The sequence below is a fragment of the Monopterus albus genome, unplaced genomic scaffold, assembly GCF_001952655.1.
Source record: "Monopterus albus unplaced genomic scaffold, M_albus_1.0 scaffold290.1, whole genome shotgun sequence".
NCBI classification, from domain to species: Eukaryota; Metazoa; Chordata; class Actinopteri; order Synbranchiformes; family Synbranchidae; genus Monopterus; species Monopterus albus.
The window spans coordinates 821,040-848,951 of NW_018128170.1; the positions used below are offsets into that span (position 1 = coordinate 821,040).

At 42.3% G+C, this 27,912-nt stretch overlaps 1 protein-coding gene across 4 annotated transcripts; it reads right to left on the reverse strand.

Moving 5' to 3' along the window:
• Positions 1–255: 255 nt before the first annotated feature.
• On the reverse strand, positions 256–27,670 carry trim9 (tripartite motif containing 9). Of its 4 annotated transcripts, none has more exons than XM_020622879.1 (11): positions 26,352–27,670; positions 18,620–18,715; positions 17,712–17,834; positions 11,772–11,882; positions 11,443–11,596; positions 10,272–10,435; positions 7,992–8,130; positions 6,428–6,466; positions 5,117–5,420; positions 4,816–4,978; positions 256–3,853 (listed from the first exon to the last, which is right to left on the reverse strand). In XM_020622879.1, the coding sequence occupies exons 1-11, from the start codon at positions 27,186–27,188 to the stop codon at positions 3,776–3,778; spliced, it is 2,208 nt and encodes a 735-aa protein (XP_020478535.1). In that variant the 5' UTR covers positions 27,189–27,670; the 3' UTR covers positions 256–3,775. The 4 variants fall into 4 exon arrangements, with proteins under 4 accessions (XP_020478535.1, XP_020478536.1, XP_020478537.1 ...); XM_020622880.1 differs by having other exon boundaries at positions 10,290–10,435; positions 26,352–27,668; XM_020622881.1 differs by lacking the exon at positions 6,428–6,466 and having other exon boundaries at positions 26,352–27,669.
• Positions 27,671–27,912: the final 242 nt, after the last annotated feature.

The window sequence follows — 27,912 nt, forward strand, 5'->3', positions numbered from 1 at the left end:
TTGCCGACCCGCTTCTTCCTGTCCACATGGTTGGCAAAGACAGTGAACGTGCCTCTGATTGGTCAGGCCAGTGCCTTAGATGGTAGCTTGGTGTCATAATTGTGGGTGAATGGATCACTGAGAAGAAACTTGGAGTAAAAGCACTATATAAATGTTTTGCATGTATAAAAAAAGAACTTAATTTTACTGTAATTTTCCATTGTTTAAAAAAAAAAAACAATTTTCAAAGATGGACAGACACATATTCCAGCCATTACATCACCTTACACCACCTATTTATTGAATATTCATATACAGAAAACACAGGCTCATATTACACTTCAAATCATGATAATAATAGCAGTAATATGATAATGATAGACACAGAATTATAACAATCATAGTAATCATACTGTGTTAAAAACATGGGAATAACAATTATTCTTTCATTAAACTCCTCGGACATTTCAGTATCACTGTAAATAATAATGTTGAGTGATGGCATTCTACCTCAGATCAAACAAGGTCACTGTGAAGTTAAAATGAGGTTGTAATGCAGATAACACAGACTCACACACACACACACACACTCACACACACACACACTGGTAAATATGTACATTTGGAGCTATAGCACACAGTGTCGCCCAGCGACTGTGTGTAACTTTTCAGTAATTCATTGAATTTTAATGAGGCCTGATAGACTTAAATCATCCCCAGGTCTATTTTAACATAATTACTGTGTATTTGGCTGGAGCAGAAATAATAATGGTTACAATCACACACTTTTTAAGTATCAGCACCCCTGTGTTCTTCACAGAAACACACATCTATGTCACTTTTTAATCAGAGAAGTTCACTTTTTCCCAGAGAATATGTTAATTATCTTATGTTAAAAAGTAACAAAATGTGTCACCTCATGTTGGAAATATGAACAATTCTTTTAATGAAGCCTTTTGCTGCATTAAAACCATTTCTGTTTATTTGTCCTGGATTCAGAGGGTATGTAACGCTGGGATAATGGCTGCACTTCTCTGTGTATGAGTCAGAGCAGCTCTCACTGCTCAGTCAGCCACTGCTGACTGAGCTGCTCGTGTACTGTAGTGTTATATTTAAGGCCGGACACAAGGCTTTACTGTGAAAAACATCCAATTAAAATGTTACATAACTCAAAGCTTTAATTCAGTCTTGCAGCAAAGGCTGTGCAACTTCCTGAAAGCTGTAGTAGCTCGATTTATTTTATCATTGTCAGCTGTTCACATGCACACATCATACTCGATATTATAACATTTACTGTGTGCAGACAATTTAGCAGCCATGTGGTACCAGATAATTTACAATCACCCCAAAGGAAGAGAAATAATAAAAACTTTAAAACTAAAAATTAAGAGCTATTCCCTTCAATACTGTGGTTGTTTATAGTAAACATGGTTATTGTTGAATTTTGCCCTTTTACAATAGAAAACATATGTAGCAGCAGGTGAAGTCAGGCATCACAGATGTTAGTCGACTCTGCTGAAGCGATGAATCTAGATTGTAGCAACGTTTCTTCAATCTTTTGGGAACTGAAGAGGGGATAAAGGCACACCCAATGAAGCTCAAACACAGGATAGCACCTTACTGTATGTAAATGTTAGACATGTACTGTACAGTGTGTCTCAGGACTACAGTGCTCAGGGAAACTTATTAGGCATCTTTTATAGGCGGCCATTTCCTCTTTCCAATCCCTCAACAGTGTAACTCTGGTTACTGCTGTCAGGAAACATTAGCCATGCTGGCTGTGTGGCTCTATGGAAATGTTGGTCGCTCCGTCACTGTGGTTCAGACTGAAATAGCTCAACAACTGTCAGATGAGTTTCTATGGAATTTTGTACAGACATTCATGTTTCCCGGAGGATGAATTCTGCTGACCTTCCTTGATCCCTGACTTTTCCTCTAACAACACCAGCAAATCAAAGTTGTCACTTGTCCTGTGTATCTCTCAGTTGGACTGGCACCAACACACATCCCTAGAAGATGGATCCTACTGACTTTAGTGATCCTATGACTCTTCCTCTTGCACCACCATTTGTGGCATTTAGCTTAAAGCACCACTACGCCTAAGTAGAGTGTCACAAAGCTACTGCCATGGCTTAGTCCTTAAAGATTTGAGTATTTGTTTCACATCATTGCCTGTTGAGGATGCTGCTGCCCACATGCAACCACAAACAACCATCTCAGAGCATTATCACCATTCTTGTTGCTTTTGTAAAACATTAACTGGTTTTCACAATAACCATAAAACCTCTTCAGCTTGAGAACAGACTCAAAGCTACATTTTAAAGCAACAAAAAGTTTGTATTCCTTCCTTTCCATAATAACTATACATCAAATAAAGGATGATGAAATCTCATTGAAAAACTCTGAACATTAACTTATTTAGCTATACACCTCTTTGCAATAAATCATTTCAGTAGCAATATTACAAAACTACCAGGATTCAATCACCTACAGTAAAAAAAGACCTAAGCAAGCTGCTGTAGCACCTTATTCAAACTGCTTCACATTCATCTTTATCTCACTTTAGCACAAAGAACTGCCTGCTTTTATGATACATTAAACCAAAAATCCCTCCCTTTTGTTTTGAGAGCTGCACTACTGTAGACTTCGCTTTCAATAGCATTTTATACACGGATGCTGTATTGTTTTTTTGCAGACGATACAGAAGATTCACAGGAGCTAAGCCACTACGGAAAGTGTCTCATTTACATGGACATGGATATGACAGTGACGCCCAGGGGTCATTGCAGCTGCTGATCAGGCTTGGCCCATCCACATCCCTCACATACATTCACACAAATGCAAGGAAAAGACAACCTCTCACACTCCATCTGGTGTTTTAAATGAGTTAAAGCTGCTTATGACTGACGGCAGAAAATATTTGCAAGATATTGTACTTGTGCATGTGCTTTTGAAAAATAAAACAAAAAGAAAGGAGAATATACCGAACTAAGTAGATGGTGTGATGGGAGCTCCTTCCTCTGAGTCAACTCATTTACAAAACTACCTCCTCCAATTTGGAACACATTCACTTTAGGTGAAACCACTCTCATGTCTGTATACCAAGCTACAGCTACCACTTAGCATAGCATAAAGACTGGGTTTGTCTAAGGCCGTGTTCATACTGAGGCTCCGTAATGGTAAAAAAAATCCACCTCTACAGCTCACTAATTAATATCCACGCAAAACTCAAACAGTAAAATCATAATTGTATGTTTTTACAATTTGGCTTTATATACAAATTAATAAAACAAATGCGATATAACATTTTAGTAAGTGATCTTTAGAGTTGTTCACAGAGCCAAAGCTGTTTCCATTTCCAGTCTTTAAGCTAAGCTAAGCTATGCAGCTGCTGACCGTATGTATACATTTACCAGAGGCTTGAGAGTGGTGTCATCTAATGCAGGAAGAAAGCATATCACCTTTTTCCCAAAATGTTAAACTATTACTTTAAGCACAAAAGCGTATAAGTCCATCAACTTGAAATCTTGGTAATTTTTCAACTGATTTCACCTTCTTTACATCAGCATACAAGGTACAGAAGGCAAAGCACCGTCCAGTTTCTGCGAATGTCCCTTGTGTCCAAGGTTTAGGCATGATAAAGGCATGGCTCAGTGCTCGATGGGGCCTGTTGCACAGGGTCATGGGGTCCAGTCGGTCAAGGGGACAAGAGGAGGGTGGGATCATAGTTATTGACTGGCAGGATGAACCCTGGGAAATCCTGGGGAGGTTTTCCCAAACCCACAGTCGGCAGTCTTTAGCACACAGAGCTAGTCGGATCTGCCTCTCCAGGGGTGTAGAAATCAGGGATAGGTAGACCAGTATGCAATGTGACCTGCCGAAAAAACACATTTACATTCAGATATAGGGATTAATAAATCATGGGAATTATGGTTATCATAGCCTATTAGGTTGTACCATTTAGCTTATCCTTATTATTTGAATTCAGTTTTCATATTCTATTTATTCTGTGTTTATTCTACTTTTATTCTATTTTAGTTTCTTAAATGGTATGGGCATTCAACATTAGGTGAGAGAGAAACAGTATTTTGATTTTTCTGAATGTCCTGCACATATAGTGACTTGACAATAAAAAATCTTTGATCTTTGATCTTTACGGCTGCAGGTGGAGCTGTTGGACTATTTCCTCAGTGAGTGAAGTGTTATGTGTTGCAGGCACTTTGCTTTCAAAAACAGGAGAAAACTGGCTGAGAGCAATAAGAAATGCAAAGTTATTAACTGCTGTTCAGCCCAGACATGTAAAAGGCCTCTACCTGTCCTACATGTTAGAGGCAAGACTCACAGACTGAGCAACAATATGATTTGTAGACAGTGTGTGTTTTCTTGTGGCTGTTTTGTGTTTTGCATTTCTTTGTAGCCATTTTGTATGCTGTTTAACTCATTTTGCATACCTTTGTAGTCATTTTGCAGCTATTTTTTTTACTTGTTTTTGTCTTTTTTGCATCTCTTTGTAGTTGTTTTGTGTATCTTTTTGTCATTTGACATACTTTTATAGTAATTTGCAGTTTTTTCTGTCTCTTTTTACTTCTTACTATGTAGGTCTATGGAAACCTAGAGTAGGAGAACTAGAGATTTTGGACATATATATTATAAATGGATGGTATATGGAACAAAGAAATAAAACAGATTTCATGCCTGCCCCAATTATTGTGAGGTATGTTTGAATTATGTTTAGCATATCCAAATGTTTTTTGCAGATTCTTTCAATTCATGCACTAAAGTAGTTTAAATTCGATGTGTAGATCCCCACTTCATATAAACAGTATCAGTCTGTACCTGGACATTTCGGTTGAGGCTGATAGCCGGGTAATAAACGCCCTCCAACCCTTCGAACGCCACTGGACCCTGCTGCTCATCATTGAGGAGGAAGATGAGGATCCCACGCGTGAAGTCAAGCAGCACTCCGATTGTAGATCCTTTACTGATGCCACCATCCGTCCTGCGAAGTCACACAGAGAGAAATTAAGTGGTGCTAAATGACAAGTATTGACATTAAAAAATGCTCTTCTTAGTAAATGTCACCAAGGTTTGTGGAACATATTATTTGTAGAAGTCTCTTATCAATTCCTTCTCTTACCTGTTGGTGTGTGAGTTGTTGTGCATGAACCAGGAGCGGTTGTTGTCCACATACATGGCCCAGGCCTTGTCATCCTTTCCCAGCATCACATCCTTTAGGACATCACCCCGAGCGATCCCAAAGGCCGGGTCTGGGTGGTTGTCATATCGATCGACGGTCATCTCCCAATAATGAACGCCACGGGAGAAAGCAGAATTACCCATGACCACCCTGTCATCATAGCTGTTGCATGTCACCGTCAGGTTGTCGTTGGAAAGGATGATGTCTGGGTGAGCGGAGGCCGGATCAAAGGTGAACCAAGCAACTGTGCAGAAGAATTGCACACAGTGTTGTTTAATATAAATAATATGAGTGACTACAAGATGTAAACATGTTGGATCTATGAAGGTGAGATTATTCTATAGGTTGGAGGTCAGATGAGGTGAAGTTACACTGTAAAATTAAGTTAAACATTTATATGATGGAAGAAGAAGCTTTGCTATCACTCTAATGATTAAGTCTTAGCATTGTATGATACTATATAACTTAATTCTAATAACCTTAATAATATCTCACCTGTGTCAGACAGTCTGCAAATAATAACTGGCATTTGATCTCACCTGTTTGTCACTTAAAATTGCCAGGCCGCCAAAAACACAGCTCCAAATGAATAATAATGTTAATCTAAAGTCATAGTGTGTCAATATTGCATTGGCCTCAAGCGGCCAAACAATTCACTACTCTACTGCTGTAAGAACCACAAACAAATTTCCATTCAAACCCCTTAATCTGCTTTGATGGTGCAGATCTCAAAATCTCAGCCAGTAAAACCAAAACTATTTGCATAGCTTGATTTCCTCTAGGGGCTAGTTGGTTGTGGTAATTTAAGTGACCTGTTCCTTTAACTTTCTGTGATATGTTGCAGCACATTACAGTCCAAACAGGCTCGATCAAATGCTAACAATAATCTTGCAAACTGCTCGACTCAGGATGGAAAAATGCTCCATAGCTCCACAGCTCCACAGAGATACGTTGAAGTTTAACAGATGAGCTTTTTGTGCTTTATATTGGCTCCACCGAACTTAAAGTACATGTCCACAGCTTTCACTGGTGTCACTATGTGCAGTAAAGTTTCATTAAAAAGCTTTATTTCCCAGAGGAAATAAAACAAAGACATTTATTAGAAGTCTGTGTTGAACATTTAATAAGTGCAGCCAACAAAGCAGCAAACCGCCCACCTGCTGGTTTGAGAGTGAAAAATGCACTGATGAAACAGGCAATGGCCAGGAAGGGATTAGAGAGGAAACAGTCAGCAATGTAAGCCATCCATACCTGTGCCTATAGACTGAATATCACATGGAGGGAGTCCAGCTGAAATGTGGAATGAAAGGGGGAGGAAAAAGAGGGGGAAAGGAGAAAGAAAAAGAGAGGAGTGGAGCGAAGCGTTGAAGCGGACAGTGTAGGGGGGTGGGGAGGGGCGGTGGAGAGGGCAAAACGCAGGTTTGATCAGGGAAGCTGGTTCAACTCAGCGGCCAAAAGACCAGGGAGGAAATCCCCACAACAAAACCAAAGCGCCCCTAGACACAAACCAGCGTAGAGTTGAAAGGAACAAGCATGAAAACAAAAAGAAAGACTTTTGATTTGCTTCTTTCCAAAGGGGAAATAAAACAGACAAAATCAAAGCACAGACCAGTTTGGCTGAAAGATGTTAGATCTCTGAAAAACATCTGAATGGTTAGATCACTTTGTAAAGAGCCCAGCAGCTGCTGAGTGCACTCTCTCTCTCTCAGACTGGGAGGCTGTCTGGGCCTTTCAGGTCCACTGAAATGACAAGCTTCCCCGTCAGAGCAGCATTAAACTAATGAGAAAGCAAGCACATGGGTGGATTACACACAGACCAGCTACTGCTACTGGATGTACTTGCTTTAAAAGCTCAAACACACTCAAACAGAATTCACAACCTGATGCTCCGGATGGGTAAAATCTTGTAATGAATATTTTCATAAATGTGAGTCAAACTTTTTGGGCAGAGGAACGCCAAAGACAACTGTGTTTTCAATTCACATTCAGTAACTGTGAACTCAGAAATAAAAATTCATATGTGACTCCAGCTGGGAAACAAAGGGACTTGGAAAGTAGTTGACATTTACTTACTAAAACAGGGAGTGATATTGACTGACTAATGATTTCAGTGTTGGCAGTTGCTCAAATTTTGTTGATCTTAAATTTTTTTGATAGTACACTTTGTGCTTTTGTTTGCAGCCAACTAGGGATTCACAGCTTCGGTCCGGGCTGAAACATCTGAGCCACTATTGGATGAATTGTCACTAAATTTGGAACAGATGTTGAATCACCAGACTTCCCTGTAGCATCACCATGAGGTTGTGGTTTTGAGTTAATAACTCTGGTGATTAGGCTTTTATTGAGCACTACCAACAGGTGAAGGTTTTCATATTTTTAAGAAAAACTACTGGCATCCTCAGTCTCAGTTGTGTTAGCTAATGTTAGCATGCTAGCCTTCCAGAGCCACTGCAGAGCCTTAGTCTTGTTGTTTTGCCTTGTCTGTCTCTTTTCTTTCCTCCTTTTTGTAAAGCACTACTGTTTTAAAGAGTGCTATACAGTACATGAACAGTTTTCTGGCTTGTTTGAGAACACATTGTGACTCCAGCTTAGTACTGCAAATAGAGACACTGGATAAAATTTATTTTATTGTCAACACAGACTTTAGTCTTGACTCTTTCCATTTTTTTTAAAGTTTGTAGTCATGGCCACTTTAGCCCAGTACAGACTTGAATAAAAATCAGAGGAACTGATTATGAATTCAAATTATAAGAGTGTGTTTTCCTTAAAGATATATAGTCATGTATTTAGGAGGAGGAGATGAAGCTTAACATACTCTCAGACGTCTGCATGATTAGCGTCTTGCTGTACTGGCCCACACCGCTGGCATTATATGCCTTCACTCTGGACTTGTATGTGCTGTTGAAGTGAAGCCCGTCCACTGTGCAGATGGTCTCAGTCCCCACGTACACTTCCTGTAAAGACACGGTGCTTCTTGTTAAACTGGCAGATAGATTGTGTGCGTAATTATGACACCAGACAGACACAGACAGAGTCCTGGTTTTCTAATGCAGCCAGCTCTGCTTCAGAAGGAGTGTCCCATTTGGAATTGGTGGTAAGTATAATAAGGTAGAGCATGGGTTTGTACAGTACAACGGAGCGTGGGTGAGGCAGCCCACACTGGAGTATAAATAGACATTGGGATGCAACTTGCCAGGCTCAGCATGGTGCTGCGTTGGCAAGCATCAATGAGTCAGAGAGTAGAAGAGGAAGAGAAAACTTCCCTCGCAACAAGGAAAATAGCTGTTTCACAAAGTGTTGCATGAAGGCCAGGCATGATTATCCATTAATTATCTGTACTGCTTAGCCTGTAAACAGTCACGAGAGGGCTGGAGCCAATCCCAGCTGGTCAGGCTGTCACAGGTGTGACATACTACAGTCACAGTCACATCTATGGGCTGTCAACATCTGACTGTGGGTGGAAGCTGGAGATAATCATACAAGCATAGGGAGAATAGAAAAGCCTGGGTTGGGGATTAAACCCAGAACCTTCTTGCTGTGAGGCGACAGCACTAACCACTGCACAACCAGGCCACTCAGGCAACATCAGAGGCAGCTCAAAGTCAGCAGTGGTCAAGCACAGGGCACAGACTGTTTGGTTCATACAGTTTAGGCGTAGCAGCATAAAAGTGCAAAGGGACTGTGTGAAATGGAAAATAGATGGTAGAGTTTGGTGGTTAATAAATGTGTCAGCCAATGACAACACAGGTCTCATACCTCTGAAACCAACTATGACAGCTCAACATATCAATAATTGGCCTGTCAAAAAAATCATATTGTTGTCTGGGTGTTGCAGAGCAGAGTCAATACACAACACCTTTCATCCATCCATTAGCTATACCGCTTATGAACAGGGTTGTGAGGGGGCTGGAGCCAATCCCAGCTGACATTGGGCGAAAGGTAGGGTCCACCCTGGACAGGTCGCCAGTCTGTCACAGAGCTGACATGTAGACAAACAACCACCCACACTGACTCCTACAGGCAATTTAGAGTCACCAATCAACCTAAGCTGCATGTCTTTGGACTGTGGGAGGAAGCCGGAGCACCCGGAGAAAACCCATCCCACATCTTTTTATGCAACTTCAAACTATTTGGACTTTGTTCTTATATTCTGAGTTACTTTCCAGTACTGTTGCTCCTGTGCTTTGAGTGAAAATAGGAATAGAAGAATAGAAGTTTATCTCTTTGTTTCCTTGCATGGAAAGCTGCATCACAAAACTAAGTCAGCATATAAACAAATCAACTGTGTGCAGACTATATAGTCTCAGCCTCGGGTGTTTGACAGATTAAAGAGTCAAAATGCTATTTTCCTAAAAAAAAAAAACAGAACTCATTTGTTCCTCACTCAGTGAGCACAGAAGCTTATAATAAAATGGTTTTTGGTTGAGAGCTAAATCACAAAGTCTAACATTACTTTAAGAAGCTGCACAGTTCTGATGAGACTATCATGTACTGTACGGACGGAGCAAGGTGCTCTTTACCAAAGTAGAGGTCAGACATTGATATCCTCTGCCATTGTACTGAGGGAATTGTTCATGAGGTAGTAGTTGCCTTTCTAACAAAGCAGGTATTTCAATGTATAGAAAGCTGGGGAGGGTCTTATGAAGATGGATTACACAGTGAACCTTTGAGGGTATGACAACTGCTTTGATGCCAGATCACGCTCTCTCCAGGATCATCCCAGCCAACAGCTGCATTACAGACCCTGTTTCATGATGGTGTGTCATTCTATCCCCCCGCTAAAGTGCATCACATGACCTACTCATGTCACTCAGAGCTGAGGCCGCCACACATAGACTCAAGAGGTTTCAGCGACAAAGTGTTGCTTTCACATTCCCTTGGCTGAACTGGTGTCCTGCATGGCACCAAATGAACAAGTCTTTGTTAAGGTGGGGGGTGGGGTAGTCTTGTAAAGGTGAATTATTACTCTAACTGGTCTTGTTTTTCACTTTCTTTCTCGTAGCCTAAATGTAAATCTAACAACAGTTCCCACTTAAAGCTTTTACGAGTATAAGTAATGTTGACATTTATTAAACAAGCAGGGACAAAAGAGTACCTGCAGATGGAAACCTACTCTGAACGGGCCCCCGTTTCCATCGTCCAGCTCTAGGATGTATCCGTCCACGGTGATGGTGGAGAGTGGTGGCTGTTTCCATGACAACGTGGCGCTGTTGTTCTGAGTGCAGCATTCCTCCAGCTGGAGCATCGGAGCAGCTGGAACTGAGGAGGGGAAAAACCAGGCCAGATTACAGCCCACTGAAAAGACGCCCACATGCACACGCTCCTCTCAACTAGATCCGAATATGCAGTGCACGAGGACCTGGTCGGTTTATAAATTTCACCATGGATTCACAATCAAAGGTTTTCAACGTATGAATGTCAACAAAGTATCTCTGTGGTATCATACCAATAAATATACAGACAAGTGACAAATTAAGAAACCCTGACATAAAGCGTCTCAGTGAGGTGCTGGGCCACCGTGTGCCACCAGAACAGCTTCAGTGCACCTGGGCTTTGACTCTGTAAGTCTCTGAACTGGACTGGAAGGATGAACACCATTCTTCCAAAAGATATTCCCTGTTGGTGTTTTGATGATGGCGGTGGAGATGCTGTAACACGTCGCTCCAGCATCTCCCATAGGTGTTCATCTGGGTTGGCACCTGGTGACTATGAAGGCCACAGCTCATGATTCATGATCCCTTTGTACCCTATGGATGGGGGCACATCATCTTGGAAGACACCAGTCATTTATTCAGGTTTTTCCTTTCACTTGTCATCTGTCTGTGTGCATAGCAAGTACTACATACTCAAAACAAACACATTTCTATGCACACATCCTTAAGAACAACAGGTTCTCACACTAGACTATTCTAGGTCTTATACAAAAGCAAGTGATTGTGACTGTGAGCTGAAGGGACACTCCTCCAAAGAAAAGAAGAGTTTTTTCTTTTACAAAGACACTACATAAAGAAACATCACTGTAAAATTAGGTTTGACAGATTCAGTGGGCATAATTTCTAAATCAGTGGTTTAGTACAGAAAACATGGCAGGAATGTATTAGGTCAGTCTGACTTCAAGCTGATAGTGATATACTGTCCTGTTCAAAAAACAATTCATAAGAGCAGACATGAGCTCTCGAGGGGTTTATACCCGCCTCTCCTGTGATGCCTGCCCTCCTTCCTCTGGCCCTCTCTTTTGTAAATCCTTGCTATCTCCTCTCTGTTACCTTTCATCTGGACAAAGTCCAGCTGGTGGATTGTCTGTAGGAGAGGTCCGCTGTCCAGAGTGAGGTCAAAGTCGCTGGTCATTCTTGGGGTGAGCGTCCCCTTCCCCCACTGGCTCTCTGTCATGTGGACCCTCCGGATCAAAGCGTCAGAAATCTGAGAGCAGCATAGGACAAACTGATCTGTTAACATATCACAGCTGTGTCTCTTTAGCTACAATTTAGATCATCCTTAACTTAAACAGGACATCAGTTTTAGACATTCATTAACTACAATTACTGTATGTGATTACTGGGAGTTAAAAAAAAACTTATCTGCTAATGTATTTTACCTGAAGGAAACCACTGGGGTCATTCTCCTTGATCACCTCCAGACAGTACTCCATCAGCCCCGTGGTTTGACGTAATTTCACCGTACAGTGGGAGATCTGATCCCGAACAACCTGGAACAGAGATTAAAAAAAGAAATTTAAGTTAAAAGAGGACAAAAAGGCAGTTGATGGATGCAGAGGAGCTGAGTGAGATGACCAGGAGGAATAACAATAACGAGATTAGCAGCAGGATTGGCAAAGTGAGCGATCAAATAATTTTCCCTCTTGAGACTCAGACGCAGATCGAGGGAGAAAGAGCAGCCTGAAGGGACAACCGGGCTTGTTATTGACGTTAGCGGAAGAAAAGTGACATTTTGTTTTCACAAGCAGTTTTCACAGTTGCGAGCATGATCTCAGAGACAAGGATGAGACAAAGTTGCTCTGAGATGATTTTTTTCTGGCTTCCTAAGATGCAGCTAAAACTGACAGGAGGGTCTAGGACATGTAGAAGTTAATGTTCTTTATCCAGCTGAAAATCAGTCTGTTACACACTGATTATTCATCATACAGTATGTCCTTCCGTAACATGATCCGAATACAGGGAAACAGGTTATAGATAAAATAAATCTTCACCGTTGCATATGTGTAAGACATTCAGTTGATTTGAGTGGATATTTAACTCGGGAGATTCCCTCTATCGCTGACATGTCCACAGAGCCTCCCTGCAACTGTGAGAAACAAACGGAGGTGCTGGGCCGGTGGTTGCTAGGTAACAGAAACTGCACTGTTGCTATCTGAGGGGCTCCAAGTCTGAATGGAGAGGAAAATCCTTTCTGCAGCCACTCAGAGACTGACACACAGATACTGATGATACTGATGACTGCAGTCAGAAAGCATCAGGACTGCACAGGCGCTATGTGATTATAGCGGAGGGTATTCTAGAGAAATATTCAAGTATTATATTTGCAGTGATGATAAAAGCCATTACAAAAAAAGGAATGCGGTGCACAGAACGTGGCATTAAGGCTGTCTTCCCTACAGCGGTCCTCTTGCTGGGACCAGACCGCCGAGCGTGGCACATTTGTCATCACCAAAGTTGACAGGATTGCATTGTTGTGCAAATTTAGTAAGCTGCAGTTCAGAGTTTTTAGAACAGCTTCAACAGCTCATTGCTTTTCACTCTAAGTATTCTCAGAAGAGTCAGACTTTTATCTCAGAATCTTTTATTTATTTATTTATTTTACACAGCATTAAAATTTACCGCCTTTCAAAAATTCTCCCAAAGGTTGCTCATTTTGGGCTTAGAGTTGTGGGGCTATTACTGGTTGAATTTGGGTATTTTTAAAAAAAGTAAATTATGAACAATTGCCTTGAGATTCAGGGTTAAGACATATACACAGAACGCTTTAAGCATTGCACCGTTTTAGGACTGTAATCTAGTCAAAGCATGAAAGAAGGTATTCTTTTCTCTTAATGGCATCCTGTTACATTTTCAGGAAACTCAATAGAGAAACTGTTAAAACCAAAAAAAAAAAGTTAAATATCTGACAAATCAAGGAACTTTATTACATTTCTTCTTTTTTTAAAGTTGATTTTACCTGGTCAAAAACCCAATTTAGATTACAAGCCTCTTTTTCAAGGAGGGCCTGGCCAAGATAACGGAACTTACATAAAACAGCTAAAAACATAACAGTCTCAAACAAATTCCTGCAAAAAGCCGCTAAATTTGACACTGCCATAAAGCAGCTGCTTAGTGATTAGCAGCTTTACCTGCAATAAATACAAAGAGAGTCTAGATACCTGTACGTAGATAAATGATTTAGCAGAATCTCTACAGGTTGACTAGTGCTTATTATTTCATGGGATACATCATCTTATCAACTATGGAAATATTCCAGTTAGAACTGCTTTCTTCACAAGCTGCCATTCAACTAGTGTATGCAAATAAATACAGGTGCAGTGGTTAGCACTGTCGCCTCACAGCCAGAAGGTTCCAGGTCCGATTCCCGGCTGACCCGGTGCCTTTCTGTGTGGAGTTTGCATGTTCTGCCTGCGTGGGTTCTCTCTGGGTACTCCAGCTTCCTCCCACAGTCCAAAGACATGTAGCTTTTTGTCACTTGACCCATCACTAAAGACTAAAAGTCAGGATATGTCGGTGTTCGCTGCTTTGATTTTGATGATTCTTTTTCAACTTCCTGCTAGTGATGACCCCAACTGGCCACAAGAATCAGACTTTACATGCTCCCCATAGTGTTTCCCCCTGGTCACGTGCACTCCCACTTACACCCCCCTGAGGTTCTTCTTTCTCAACAACTGGAGACTCATCGTCTCCACTGCTTCAGTTTTGTACTCATGTGCTCTTCTTTGCTGCAAACACCAGGAGAGGTCAACTTAAATGAACCAAACAAAAAAAATGCAGTTTCTCATCCAAAGTTCAAACCAAAGCAAACTAAATGTAGGTCTGACTCTACTCGAATAGGAGTAAATATTAACCACAGACAGAATATTTTCAACTAAATTAATATTTACAAAGATGCAGCTAGTCATATTCTAATTATTATCCTCTTTTAGTGCTGTAATCAGTCTGTGTTTAACCTCTCTTCGCATAAAGTGAGAACTGATTTCACTGATTTGGCCTATATTTCTCTGGCTGAGGGCCAAACCATCCCTGCTGTGTCAAGCCTGGAACATCCACACCCCTGCAGAGGGCTGGCAGGGCTCCAACAAGAGTTTCTCACTGCTGTCACTGCCTGTTAAACAAGACTCACTGTCCCTCGTCTGTACGCAGCTGGAATCATAGTCTCTTAATTCACACAGTACAATACATAAGGGGGACCTGACTTGCAGAGAAATGCCAGCATGTTTCATCATACTTTCTCTTTTCTTTATCTTCCTCCCAGATTCAAGACACTTCTGCTCACTGAGCGGCTTCTCTCAGCATTCCAGTCATCTTGCCTAAAATCTGCTTCAGATCAGCGCTGGCCACCGGCAATACCACTCTGTCAGATGATCAGCAGGTAAATCAGGACAGGGAAGATTCACTCATCTGAATTTAACTAAGAACAGCAGCTCGTAGAATAAAACTATCCCCAACAGAGGCAAACAGGATAAAATTATACTCAAGAGTACTGGAACATACAGGAACACAGGTCCTTATAGTCACCATTTAAGGTCAGCAGAACAGGTTTTCATTCATTTCTTCATCTCAGGACCCAAATAAGAAACGTATAATGGTTCCACAGGACACAGGCTCATTGTTATGCAAGCTGTGCAATTCCAGTCTCGACATCCAAAATAAATGCAAATCATGATAAACAGTAAAACAGAGAAAAAGTTACAAGACAACAGGAGGTAGAGTACTTGTCCCCTAACTGAAAGGTCGGTGGTTTGATTCCCGTTCTACCCAGTACACATGTCAAAGTGTCCTTGGGCAAGACACTGAACCCTAAGGTGCTCCCGATGGCCAGGTCAGTGCTTTGCGGGGACAATGCTGCCATCGATGTGTGTGTGTGTGTGTGTGAGTTGGCGCTGCAGATGGCTGCCTCAGTTCTGTATCAGAGACAAATTCCTTGTGCGTGTGTAACATACTTGGTCAATAAAAGTGATTATTATCATTACCACAATGCTGCTGTCCTGGCGGAGCTGTACCCTGGTGCTGACCTGATTTCGTTCTCAATCTAGTGCCACTGGCTTGGTGCTGATCACATGTAAACCCCCAGAACAGTCATTATATACATTCACTAAACATTTTTTCAGATGGTGTTTGGTGGCTGGCTCCAGCCCATGAAGCAGCAGCACACCACTGTCTGCTCAGCGTTCTGCCTCTGCCGTCTCTAAACAAACAGGTCAGTCGTCATGATGTGCAGATAAACTGAAGCTGACTCATGTTATGAAGGAGCACTTCTCACCTCCACGCCTACCGGTAACCATGGCAACACAGCTTCGGCATCAGCATCAAAGACCAGAGAAAAGCAGCAGGAAGCCAAGTCAGCTGCCGCAGTTTAAATGAATGTTTTCTGTGCTTTTATGCTTGATTCATCAGGAATAATCAGGGCATTTCATTAATTTCTTAAATGGACACATATAAAACACATAGCTGGCATTTTGTTTTATGCACCAATGTGCTTTTCATATGCAAATAAATCCAATCTGATGTGATCACCCTAACACTGAGAAGCTACACAAAGAATTACATTATCGTCAGGAATGCTCCGGGACACAGATATGTCTGGTCCATTATGAGGATGACCTCTGCCACTGAGTCACATGCTAATGAAGCAGCAAGCATCCCACATCAATTAGATGCACTCCAGAAAACAAACATTTCTCCTTTTCCTCCCTTGTTTTACTCCAGCTGATGCCTACTAAAAGTGAGCTAAATAGGACATAATAATATGAGATATAAATGCACGCTTCTTGCATCAGACTCTAGTCTAAACTCTAGTGATAGACATGTCCCTGAGTAGTGAGCAGCACAGATTCACAGGAGAGATCAACACTAAAAATACAAACCGAATATTCGATCTGTCATAAAGAAATGTGTCTTTCTTGCATTAAGATTCAGCAAACAACACATTGAGGTACAGATGTGTTGGCTTACACGAAGGATCAGTCATTAATAGATTTTGCATTTCAAGTGCGCACAGCGCCTTCAAGAACCAGGGCCCGCAGCTTTGTAATGCTGCTGTTCCAGTCCAACCTGAACTACGTACACACAACAAAAGTAGCAAAGTTACAGCTGTAAACATGTTGTGTGCTCATCTACAGGCGAAAAACTAATGGCTGCTGTAATCCTGACACTTGTGCCACCTGCACACTAGTGTCACCATCTGTCTTTTTTTTCTCAAGCACTGTCCTGGTTATGTTGAGAGGGATAAACGGTGGCCTTAACCTGATTTAGTTTGATGAGAGGGTTAATTCCTCTCTACAGTAATTACTCCATGAAGCTGCATGTCAGCGCCCTTTGGTTAATAAGTGTTTTTGGAGAAAAGTTGGTTACAAACGCCTCACAAGACAAAATAAAACTCCTCAAGAATAAAAAAAAAAACACATCAAAAAAGAGTTGTAACACTTATTGCTTGCAGATGTTGTAAAGTGCAGCAGCTGCTGCTGTTCTCTGGGGCAGGTCGACAGGTATAGAACTAATAATGATCACACAGAGAATTGTCTGCATGTAAATGAGGGAGCTTCTGAGGGTTTTATAACTTCACACCTATATATTTCATTTATGGAGAAGGGAAAACAAAATGCATATGACGTACAGTATGTAAGTGTATGTGTGTGTGTGTGTACATCAGTTTATGAGCACGTGTTATCATGCACAGGCTGCTTCTCAAACCACCTACACGTGTGAAACCTCGATTCTACAGAGCGTCCAAGCGTGAAATTGGATGCTGTACAGCACAAATGTATCTCTCGCTCCTCCTCCTCTCCTGTCAGCTCCATGTCCTCCATCCTATGCGCTGCAGATGGTTCATGGTTCTGTGCCTCTGAGATAACTGGAACTGAGCTTCAATCCGTATGTATCTCTATTAAAACTCTGTGATTAGCTACCAAATAACAGAAAATTGCTTTGGCTGATAAATCTTAAACTCGACGCATTAAAGAGATACAGCAATTATACCAACTGCTTTTAATGTATGTCACTTCTATTTAGATCGTTCCCATTCATGTCACTACAGTCAGAATGAAATTCAGCAGGTAGATTTGGCTCATATGTCACAATCACTGCTTTAATTTTTGTCAAACCTATTTTACTAGGTTGCGTAGCTGCCGACAGGACAGTTTTAAAACCTCTTTATTTTTGCATCCTGCTGTCAAACATTCCATGTAAAGAGAGACCAAATTCATGTTATTATTTTGCTTATTCTTTGCCTTTTTGGTTTGAGTCTGATATCCATTGCACGCTTTCAGATTGTAAGTGTAAGTGATCCACGGGCGTGTCTGGTCACGCCCACTCACCTTCAGCTTGTGTTCGTGCTCATTGTTTACTCGAGCCAGCAGCTGGGCCTTCCGTCGGTTCAGGGCGTCGATGAGGGCGTCACACTGCGCCACCAAACAGGCCTCGAACTCCACTCCGTTCTCCTGCAGGGCAAACACACACACACACTGGAAAATCAGAAGACTTGCAGAGACTAAACCATCTCCAAGACAAAAAAGTACATAGGGACTTTCAGTTGATGCTGAGCAACAAAAATATACAGAATACAAAAGCGGAATAGACAATAATGAGTGATGTGGAATCAAATAGGTAATTGTGGACACTTATTTAATAGCAGCATTAACACTAAGATACACAAATTATAATCTTTATACTGTCCTCTAGCTGCATCATCAGACAAGGTGGGTGGGTAAAAACATCCAGAAGCATCCGCACCATGGGGTGAGTATTATCTGTACAAGCATTCCTGTTCATTTTCACACATCCCAGACGTCTGCTCCTCTGCCTCCTCACTCTTCACCTCCTCTCTTCTAACGTACCGTCAGCGTTTCCAACGCTTATGTCTCATGGTCTGCTTGGAGTGTCATCTCACTGTGTGACCATCATCAGCGAGGGCATTTAATCCCACCTTCCTCCACCAATCACCCTCTTACGTTAATCAACTCTGTCTCCACACACTGCAGAAGGTTATCTGAATCTGTGATTCTGCATAATGTGAATGAAGGGATGTGTTGATTGTGTCACTGAGTGACCTCCTGTGGTGGACCGTATGGGATCGGTGGGGATAAGAGCTTGGAAACCAAATGCAAACAGATCTGTGGGATATTACTAGGATTCAAGCATTTTATGCAGTTTGTGTCTGGCTGCAATCAGGAGAAACAGCAGTTTTTATGCATGTCTGCTTGTTTGCATGTGTGTGTAAAAGTACCTGGATGTGCTGTACCATGTTTCTCAGCTGGACCAGGAACTCCTTGGCTTCAGTGGCACGGTCTGACAAACCATTGAGGGCCTGGGACAGCTGACCCTGTGGAGAGCACAGACAGGCAGCACTGCAGTCACATCCACGTGTACCAGATTCAAAAAACAATAAATCAAACACACTCAGCTCTGTTATATGTACATAGATGCTGAATCCTTGTAACAGTGAATATAAAAGTCCAGTTAAATGTACTCATGCATAAATGTTTCCCAAAAGTGCAAACTGGCTGCGATGTTACAGTCGGCTAAATGTCATAAATGCAGTGATAGCACTGATATTGATTAACATACACCAAAGATCAACAAAAGCATGCTGTAGTAATGCTGAGATTGTTACTCCTCTCTATTTAACAACACATCAGATGAGTGAATACATCACATCTACATTATTCTTTCCCCAAACAACATAACTTCAAAACTGTTTTTGGCACATCTAACGTTGACAGGAGGGACACCTCAGCATGAGACTCCATAAAGCTTTTTGATTCCTTTTAGTCAGTTTGATTCAATGTGAACTAACTTAAATCAGTTTTAGGTTTTGGATGAACTCAAACATGTACAGTGGTCAATTTGAAAACAAAGCAGCTTTATAGCTGCTGAGAAACTGACATTTCATGTGTCAAGGTTTTTTGCACGGTCGGCCTTTTTCTCACACACACACTGGCATTTCCAGCTAAAGCTAAGAAGACTTGTATAATAAAGCACTTGACTGTTGCACAGTTTTATTATTGGATTATAGCCCCAGGGTATGGAGCTGAGCACATGTGACGGAAAATGCCATTACTGTGAATATGTACGATGACACACAAAGGGAAAAAGAGACAGGGTGTTCATGTATGTGAAGCAGGGTTGTGTGAACAAGGAAGTGAGAGGACGTGTCCCGACCCTGTGGGAACCTCGCTCGGATGACTGATTAACCATCAACTTGGGGAGCATATCATCTTCTGGGAGGAAAGGATACTGTTGCGGGCCTCATCTAACTAGAGAACTCGCTTTGACTCCGGAAGACAGCGATGAAACCAGGATATAGCTGATACAGTAGAAAACGCTGTGAAAACAGTCCATCATACACAGTCCGCTCATCTGTGTCAACCCAGCTACTGGCATCTGACGTTAGCCGGTCAGATGGGAGCCTGTCTGCTGGGACTGTCAGCTGACCTCTGACCACGGAATTTGGGAAACCATGACAGCTGCTATCAATATGAGTCCACTGCACCAAGGGGCTGTCTGAGCCGGTAACAGCTGAGCAAAGACTGAAATGTAAACTTTGTAGGACTTAAGGAAACTTCCTCTTTGTTAACTTGGGAATCACACTTCAGCTTCTCAAGGGACGTGCATGAATGAAAAGACATACAGCGCATGTTTTCTCCCATGTTACACTACAGCATTTCAGAACCTTTAAGATTTCCAAGGGGCGTCAAAGTAAAAGCATCATGTAACATTAGGCTGGAGAAGAGGATGATGGAATATTTGGAAAGAGCTTCAGATTGATTGCCGAGGTGGTGGTGGTGGGGTGGTGGGGTTCAGGATGCCCCTGCTCTTTGGGAACACTAATCATCTCAGTAATTAAGCCAAGTGGGAAGAATGTGCATGGCTTGAATAATTCACCAGTGGCTCCAGTTAGCCAATCTGTCACAGAAAAGTGTTGATGTCAGAGTTATCGGAGGCAATTGGGATTACAGCTCACACTAGGAAGTGGAAGGTGTAATGTCACTGCTAAGCTCTTAAAGCTGCACCAGAGTAAAACGTCACCTCTTTAAGCTAATTAAAAATACACTAAATATGTCTTCACTTCTACAGCAAAGACAAACTTTTGTGTTTTCTACAGTCAAAAAACTGCATTCTCTTTTGAAGAACATTTTAAATGCCCTGAGCTTCAGGGTTAAGTACTGTCTCTTCTTTAAACAATCTCTTTAGGCTCATTTAAAGGCGTTTGGTTACACACTGTAAAGAGACATGAGATGAGGGTAAAGTCAACCTCTGGTGAAAGAAAACACCAAACAAACATAAAAACACATTTACACTAAAGCCCTACGATGAAACAAGTGAAATGAATATAAATTTGCACAGTTTGATTACTGGTTGTGTTCCTCCCTACATAATCACTAACTACAGACTCTAACATGAAAGCGTACAGTTGTTTACACACACACACACACACACACACACAGCCACTGCCCTCAGAGAATACATTGTGAAATATTAAGTAGTCAACTTGACACTTACTGCCTTGGGAGCCTTTTTGGTGTTAAACATTAAGTTGTTACATGTTCCAAGAAGCTGGAAGAGTTAATATTCAGACAGACTGTGATACTCCTCTGTTTTTAACAAGATCCCATATGAAACCATCTCAAGTAGAAACCAACTGGCTGGTGCATTAGGCATCTGTCACCATCAATAATGCACAAGAAGATAAACAGAAAAAGTGAAGGAACACTGATAATAATAATAATAATAATAATAATAATAATGAGGACTTTTGAAAGTTGCCACAGTTTCTTCATGCGATGGACACCTGGGACAGCAGAGCAGGAAATGGAGCAGGAGTGATCTATTCTTGTCAGTGCTGGATCTGGCGAGGGTATGGTCTCATGTAAGCTGCCTACCTGCTGGTCTGGTTTGATTGTGTCAGACAGATAACACCTGATCACTGACATAGACAGACTGAAATAAAGTGTTAGCGCTGTGTAAGAGAAAGACGAACAGGGGCCAAATCAAATCAGTCAGGTATCCTTTGTTCTTTCACAGCTGATGGTGGGTATGCAGCATCTACTTTATGAAAAGAAGTAAAGTTTCTGCTGATTTAATTTCATCACATCAACTTCTGCAATCGTCATCCTCTATCTGAACCTTTTCTATGCAGCTTCTTCCAGAATTTCTCTACATTTTTGGTCTCAGAGTAATAATGAGATGCAGATGATCGGCTGATTTTCCACCTCTACTTCTACACCTGGTGCAAGCTGGGATATTCAGCCTGGGCGTTCCCAACCCAGAAAATGTGCCAAAATAAAAATACCTTTGATGTATAAACCGACCGAGCATGAAACAGGGTTGAATGTCTTGTCAAACTTGACTTTTCTCACCAGTGATGTGACGACCAGTGTCACCACCATGTCTCTTTCTTGCTCAGTCTTTGTCTAGCTCAGTCTCGTTTTCCTTCTTTTTATCACCCTCTTTCATCAACATTTACAATGCTAATCTCTTTACAGTACAGCTGGAGGGGTAAATATCTCCATCTGTAATGGAGCGGCATCAACCAAAGCGTCTCCCAGAGATTCGCACCCCTGTGAAATTTCATTCTCCACAGGCCTCAATCCCGCCTTTGTCCTGCATCTCACCCCCATATCAGTGAATCACAGTCTACTATCATGGAGCAACCATGTCTTTGAATCATTTATGGGAGAGGGCGACATACTGTATTTAGATATTCAGTCCACAGTATCGCCACAGGCTGCTGGGCCTTCACTGATCTGTCATGATGTTTTCACAATAGGATAAAACAGAATTCCTCAAATTACCGACCAGGTTTAGTCACAACACAACTGCACACTTTCTAATAAATAAACTCTATGTATCCGTCCCATATACTGAAAATAGCAATCATGTGACCTGAAGTTCGACCAGCCAGTGAGCCCACAGCCTTGAATCCTAAACAGGTCGCATATCAGAGCTGAACCAGGACACCAAAGTAAATGTCCTCCCTGAATCCACAAAGAAACGCTTTTAACGAACATGTCAACATGAGCAAAATAATTCTCATCAGTGACTTCTAATATCTTTACTGATACATTTTCAGTAACATATAGCAGCTGTGATTTTCCTCTGTAATATTAACAGCATCTAAAATTCTTATATCTAGACTTTGGTACAGTTTCCTGCTGGTCTTTGTCTGGATGCCCTGAGTGTTGTGGAGCCACACAGCAGGAGCCACTGTGGATTCAGTGGGTCCAGGCTGACAGTCAGGCTCCTTACTATCAGCAGCCAGACGTTTAAGCAGGAGAGAAAGACAAGGATCCTGCTTGCTGCCACGGTCTGATTTTTCAGGGCCTTTCCTTTGCTCACAACAGGCTCGATAGCTCATCCAGAGACAAACAACTGCTACTACACAACATCAGCCTCGAGACTGAAACGAGACTTTTAGTATTCATCCCAGTACCTGCTCCGTCTGTCCTCATTAGCCTGCTTTTTGGGTCATCTCTTGCAGAGCATCCATCTGCGTTAACTAGGGTGTGCAGGCGCTCTGTGTATGTCAAGAGGCTTAGAATCAAACACATGGTAACATGAAACGGTGGCACGTGTGCACTAGAAGTGAAAACTTCCTTAGATCACTTTCTTATACTGCTGATGTCTTTCTTGGTGTTGTGCAGGGCTCAGTGGGTTAGAGTTAAAATCTCCTCTGCTTTCTCTCTCTTCCAGTGGTGAGAGGACAAATTACTAATTTTCTGCTACAATTTCCTGCACACCTATGCATCCTCTTGTACTTAATCTTCCATCAGATTAATTACCTTTAATTGCCACTAAACAGATTAAGGTGACAGAGCGTGACCTTGATTGCATTCAGGGTCCTGTGTAACCTCTTATGACATCCGTGAAGCAGCAAAGACCACTGACTAAGTAGAGATTAAACCCTTGACTTGGCCTCTTTACTCTTTTTAATGTGATTTACAGAGATTAACACAGACATCCTGTCACCACACAAAACCTTCTGACACAAATCTGACGAGGCAGGCGAGAGCTGGACTATGTAGCTCTTATATTTCTGCTCGTCTTCTGTGACTGAAACTGACTGGAGACATGAAACTGATTAGCATCATGGTTTAGACATGGTCCTGCAATCCAGCAGGAGGCTAGAGATCAAACATGGTGGTTTATTTTCCTGCAAAACCAGTGGAGAAGCCAAAGCAGAAATGTTTCCAGCAATGAGCTGAGCAGAGCGTTCATTTTAGTGCACCCAGACACATGTACGGTAGAAGAAGGAGACAAATGCTGAAAATCATCTGGGATGGATTCCTCTTGGAGTCCGGTATCTTAGAGACCTCCGCTGCTCTGAACAACATCAAGAGGGATTTGGTTGCCATGGCAGCAGGTGGTTCAACTCACTCTCCGTAAAGAGAGAAATGTTTCACAAAGATAGAGAGGGCACAGTTTGTCCCAACACATTATGATGATGGTACGGATTAAAAACCTTGAAAAACATCCCAGCGAGAGTAAAGAGATCTTATTCAATGACCGTTTTCAGCTCTGAAATGTAAATGCTCGAGGTGTGGATTTAAGAAACGACATTCAAGTTTCTCAGTGTTACACTTCCTGCATCAACATCAGATAAAGTGCAACATCCCAGTCACAAAAGCACAAATCAAAACAACAAACTGAGGTAAAAGCTTAATGTTTGTGCATTTTGTTGTTGTATATGGGTGAAAGCATAAATTAGAACATGTATTTGAATATTGGATGGTTTTGTTGATGACCAAAGCCCAACCTTTAGAGCTGCCCCAGCCATTATTTCTATACACACAACAGATAAATTATTGTGTGAAAGGCGCTGCTGTAGTGACAAAGCCATTAATTATCATCCAAATCTGCACGTTCCCTCAGCTGTACAGAGCATTTTAGCATCTTTTCATTCAGTTTTACAGCTACAACTTTACTGTCTTGCTTCAATCTTTCCACTCTGCTTGACCTTTTTCCAGCTGCAGCTGTTTTCAACAATAACCAGACGACACACAGACGTGGTTATTAGCTAGCTGGTGAACATATAGAGCATTTTACCAACTAAAACACTAGACATTTCACTTGTGAGTTCATAGAGTGAGTATGAGACTGAGATTCATCAGGCGTCCAGAAACACAACCTTAACACTAATGTTGCTTCATGTCTGTTGGATGTGTAAATAGAGATAAACTGATTTGGAGTCAAGTCAAAAGAAAACTGAGGAAATGTTTGCTGATTACAGCTTTTCAAATGTGTGAATTTGCTGCTTTTCTCAAGTGTATATCTCCTTTGGCTGGACAAAATAAGCAACCAGCAGATGTCACCTTGGGCAATACAAAGCTGTAATGGCAACTAGTTAACAAAACAAAACCTCACATTTCATGTAATCTCAATGTCAGTCCCAGTCAGTAATGTGCAAGAAAATCTGGGGAGTAATTGGACAAATATCAGGGCAGCACTTTGGCTACATCCTTGAGTTTCTAAACTTCAGTACATCATGCAGGAGTACAAATAAGGAATGATCATTTACTAGACTTCCTTAGTAATACTCATCAAACTTTAACTCATTTAACTGTGTATTTATAACTACAGCATATCTGCACGGTTTATAACGCAGCAGAATTTTTCTCCCTGATGAAATGTGTGAGCAACACTCCAAAGCTCTGAAAGGCGCCCATCCTCAGAGCTGCCAGCTCCGAGCTCTCAGCCATCTGTTACAACTGTGTAGGCAGCAGCTTCAGATGACAGGTCAGGATTAAGCAAGTGCCATGACAGAAACCAAGAAGAGGGTAACATGCCGGACATTGGTCTCTAAAACATACTTCTTTAGCCCCTCTTTAAATTTTTTATCCAAGAAAGATGAAGCAGGAAAAAGTCGGCAACTGTGACGGGAGTGGAAAGTTTAACCCCCTCTTATTTTTCCATCAATTTTACAACTGCCCCCTGCATTTGAGGTGACACACTGTCGCACTGTTATCTAGAGGCAATGATTGGACTGGGAGTGTGTTGAATTGCTGTTTTGAAGATATACAAGACCAATTCTGGCTGCAAATGACAAGGAGAGCTTATCAATACCTACAGCTGTGTATGTGTGGGGGTGTGTGTGTGTGGGGGGGTGCTTATATCTAAATTTCCAATGTAGTCATCATCTTCAGATTTTCCACCACCAGGAGACACCACACCACTCTCCCTGTGTCTGTGTACGAGTGAGTAGTGAAAATGTATATCTAGCTCTACATCCTCCCTCTTCACTAGAAACTGGAGTGTGGAGGTGAAGTCTGCTGGTGTAGAGGCGTAAGTATAAACTTGGCTCTGCCTTCTTAGGCGCATGCCTCCTTCCCCGCAACAACCCAGCTTCTAAAATAGCATCTCAGTCCTGGATAGGTGCTTCCCAGCTGACTCCTATTAAAGCATAGCTCCATTATCAGCCGTGCTTAATGATCTCGGGGGGGAGCTCAGGGGAGCTACTGAAGCACAGAAGGGAGTGGGACATATATAGAGTGAAGGAATTCTCTGAATGGTAAAGAGCTGAAATCATGCCAGAGTCTCTGAGCAACTTGGGTTTGCTGTGTAAAGGAGAAGAGCAGATGAAACAGGTAAACGAGACCTGCTGCTGCTGTTTCTCGTGAACAGAATTTCAAACAGAGCTACCTCCTGACAGCTGTGCGCACCAAAGACAGCGGAGTTCCCACTTTAAAGACGTGCGCATTTTTTCTCTTTGCCTCATGAAGCTGACTAAAATGGGAAGGGAATATACTGAACACTGTAAACCACTCATTTAAATCTAATGCGACAGACTGAGCATCCCCACTGCTCTGCATATTGACTAAGCAAAGTCGACAATAGAGAGGCAGACTTGTTGCTCCGCTTTGAGGATGATGAATCATGGCTACACACACACATACAGAGAAAAGACGCACTGCCATACAGCAAACAAGGATTTTGCAGGTTCATAATGTTTACGCACGTACCTTGTGCAGTTTCCACATTGCGCCCAAAGCTTTGACTTCATGTGTGCCGTGTTTGCCTTCTTCCAAACACTGATAACACACAGGCATCTTACACTGTACACAGTACATGCTTAGATTCTCTAGTTCGTGCTCTGTGCAAGTGGAGATTTTACGGGGACTGGCGCGGCGACTTATCCGCCCCTGCGCCGGGGGTACCAGGCGATGCTTGGCGAGGGGACCGCGGGGAGGATGGCACCGCAGGCGGCACTGGTCGCAGTAGAAGACGTCGCACTGCTCGCACATCACGGTGGCCTCCCTCGGACTCTTCTCGCAGAGCTGGCACTTGAGAGCGGCCGCTTTGCTCTGCTGATACCTGTCCACAACCCCCTCCAGCACCCGGTTCTTGGGGAATCCGCGGAGCCCCCGGTCATCCAGGATGAGACTACGATGACACTGCGGGCAAGTGATGCAGGAGTTGCGAGGGATCGGAGGCAAGGAGCCGGGCTGCGGTAGCAGGTGATGTTGTGGTGGAGGCTGGGGGACTGTCGGGGGGAAAACCCGCACCCCATTTGGTGATTTTTGGCAAGGGGTAGTCGGGGCGCTGACAAAGCCCCCGTATGAACCGTAGCCACTGTCCGCCTCACTGTACAAACTCATTTTATCCAAATCCAGGTAATCATAATCAGAGACGCCGGATCCGGAGGCTCGGCTGCTCTGTGGAGACTCGGCGTCGGGGGTCTGTACAAGAATATTCCGAGCGCAAGCCAGGCAAATGTTGTGGGAGCACGGCAGTATGATGGGCTCCCGGTAAAAAGAGCCGCAAACAGGGCATTTTAACTCTTCCTCCAGTTCATCCATGGCTGCTACTCTGAGGTGAAAGATTCCTCTATGGCGCGTAAGTACGACGAGAAGTTGGAGCAGAGCCTTGGCTAATTAGTCTGCTGCTCTGTTCGTGCGTAAATGGAGCTCCTGTCGCGTCCTGCTGCGACTATAGCAAGTGCAACCTTGACCAGAGGAAAGGCATTCAGCAGCGAGGAGGAAGACTAACCGATACACACTCTTCACCAATAAGCAAAGAGCATCAGCTCAGACCTGTTACCATTGGATAACCAGTGGATTCCAACCAACCATTGGACAACTCAGCTGTCAGTGTGCAGAGCTCCGGATAATGAGCTTTACAGAGCGATACAACAACAGACACTTAAGCCTTGTAATACCAGCCTTATTGTTTAGTGGATTAGAAGGAAAACAATGCAAGACTATACCGAACAACGAATATCATGCAGATATGACAGATTAGCTGTAATTTATTTCTCTATAAGCTTCTTTGGAAACAACAAATCCAAGAGAATAGTGTGGACAGTTTTAGAGGAGGCTCTTAAGATGATTAATCTACTGGTAGAATTCAGAGTCTGCTATTTACTTAAAACATAGGAACATCACAATGTAAACACATTCAGTTACAAGTCCTGTTAAGTCCTGCACTGAAAACATTAAAGTATGAATTAGTCCTGATTTCAGAAGGCTACATTATTAGTGATGCATTAATGAGTATCCTGCATTTTTAACTGCTTTAGACTAT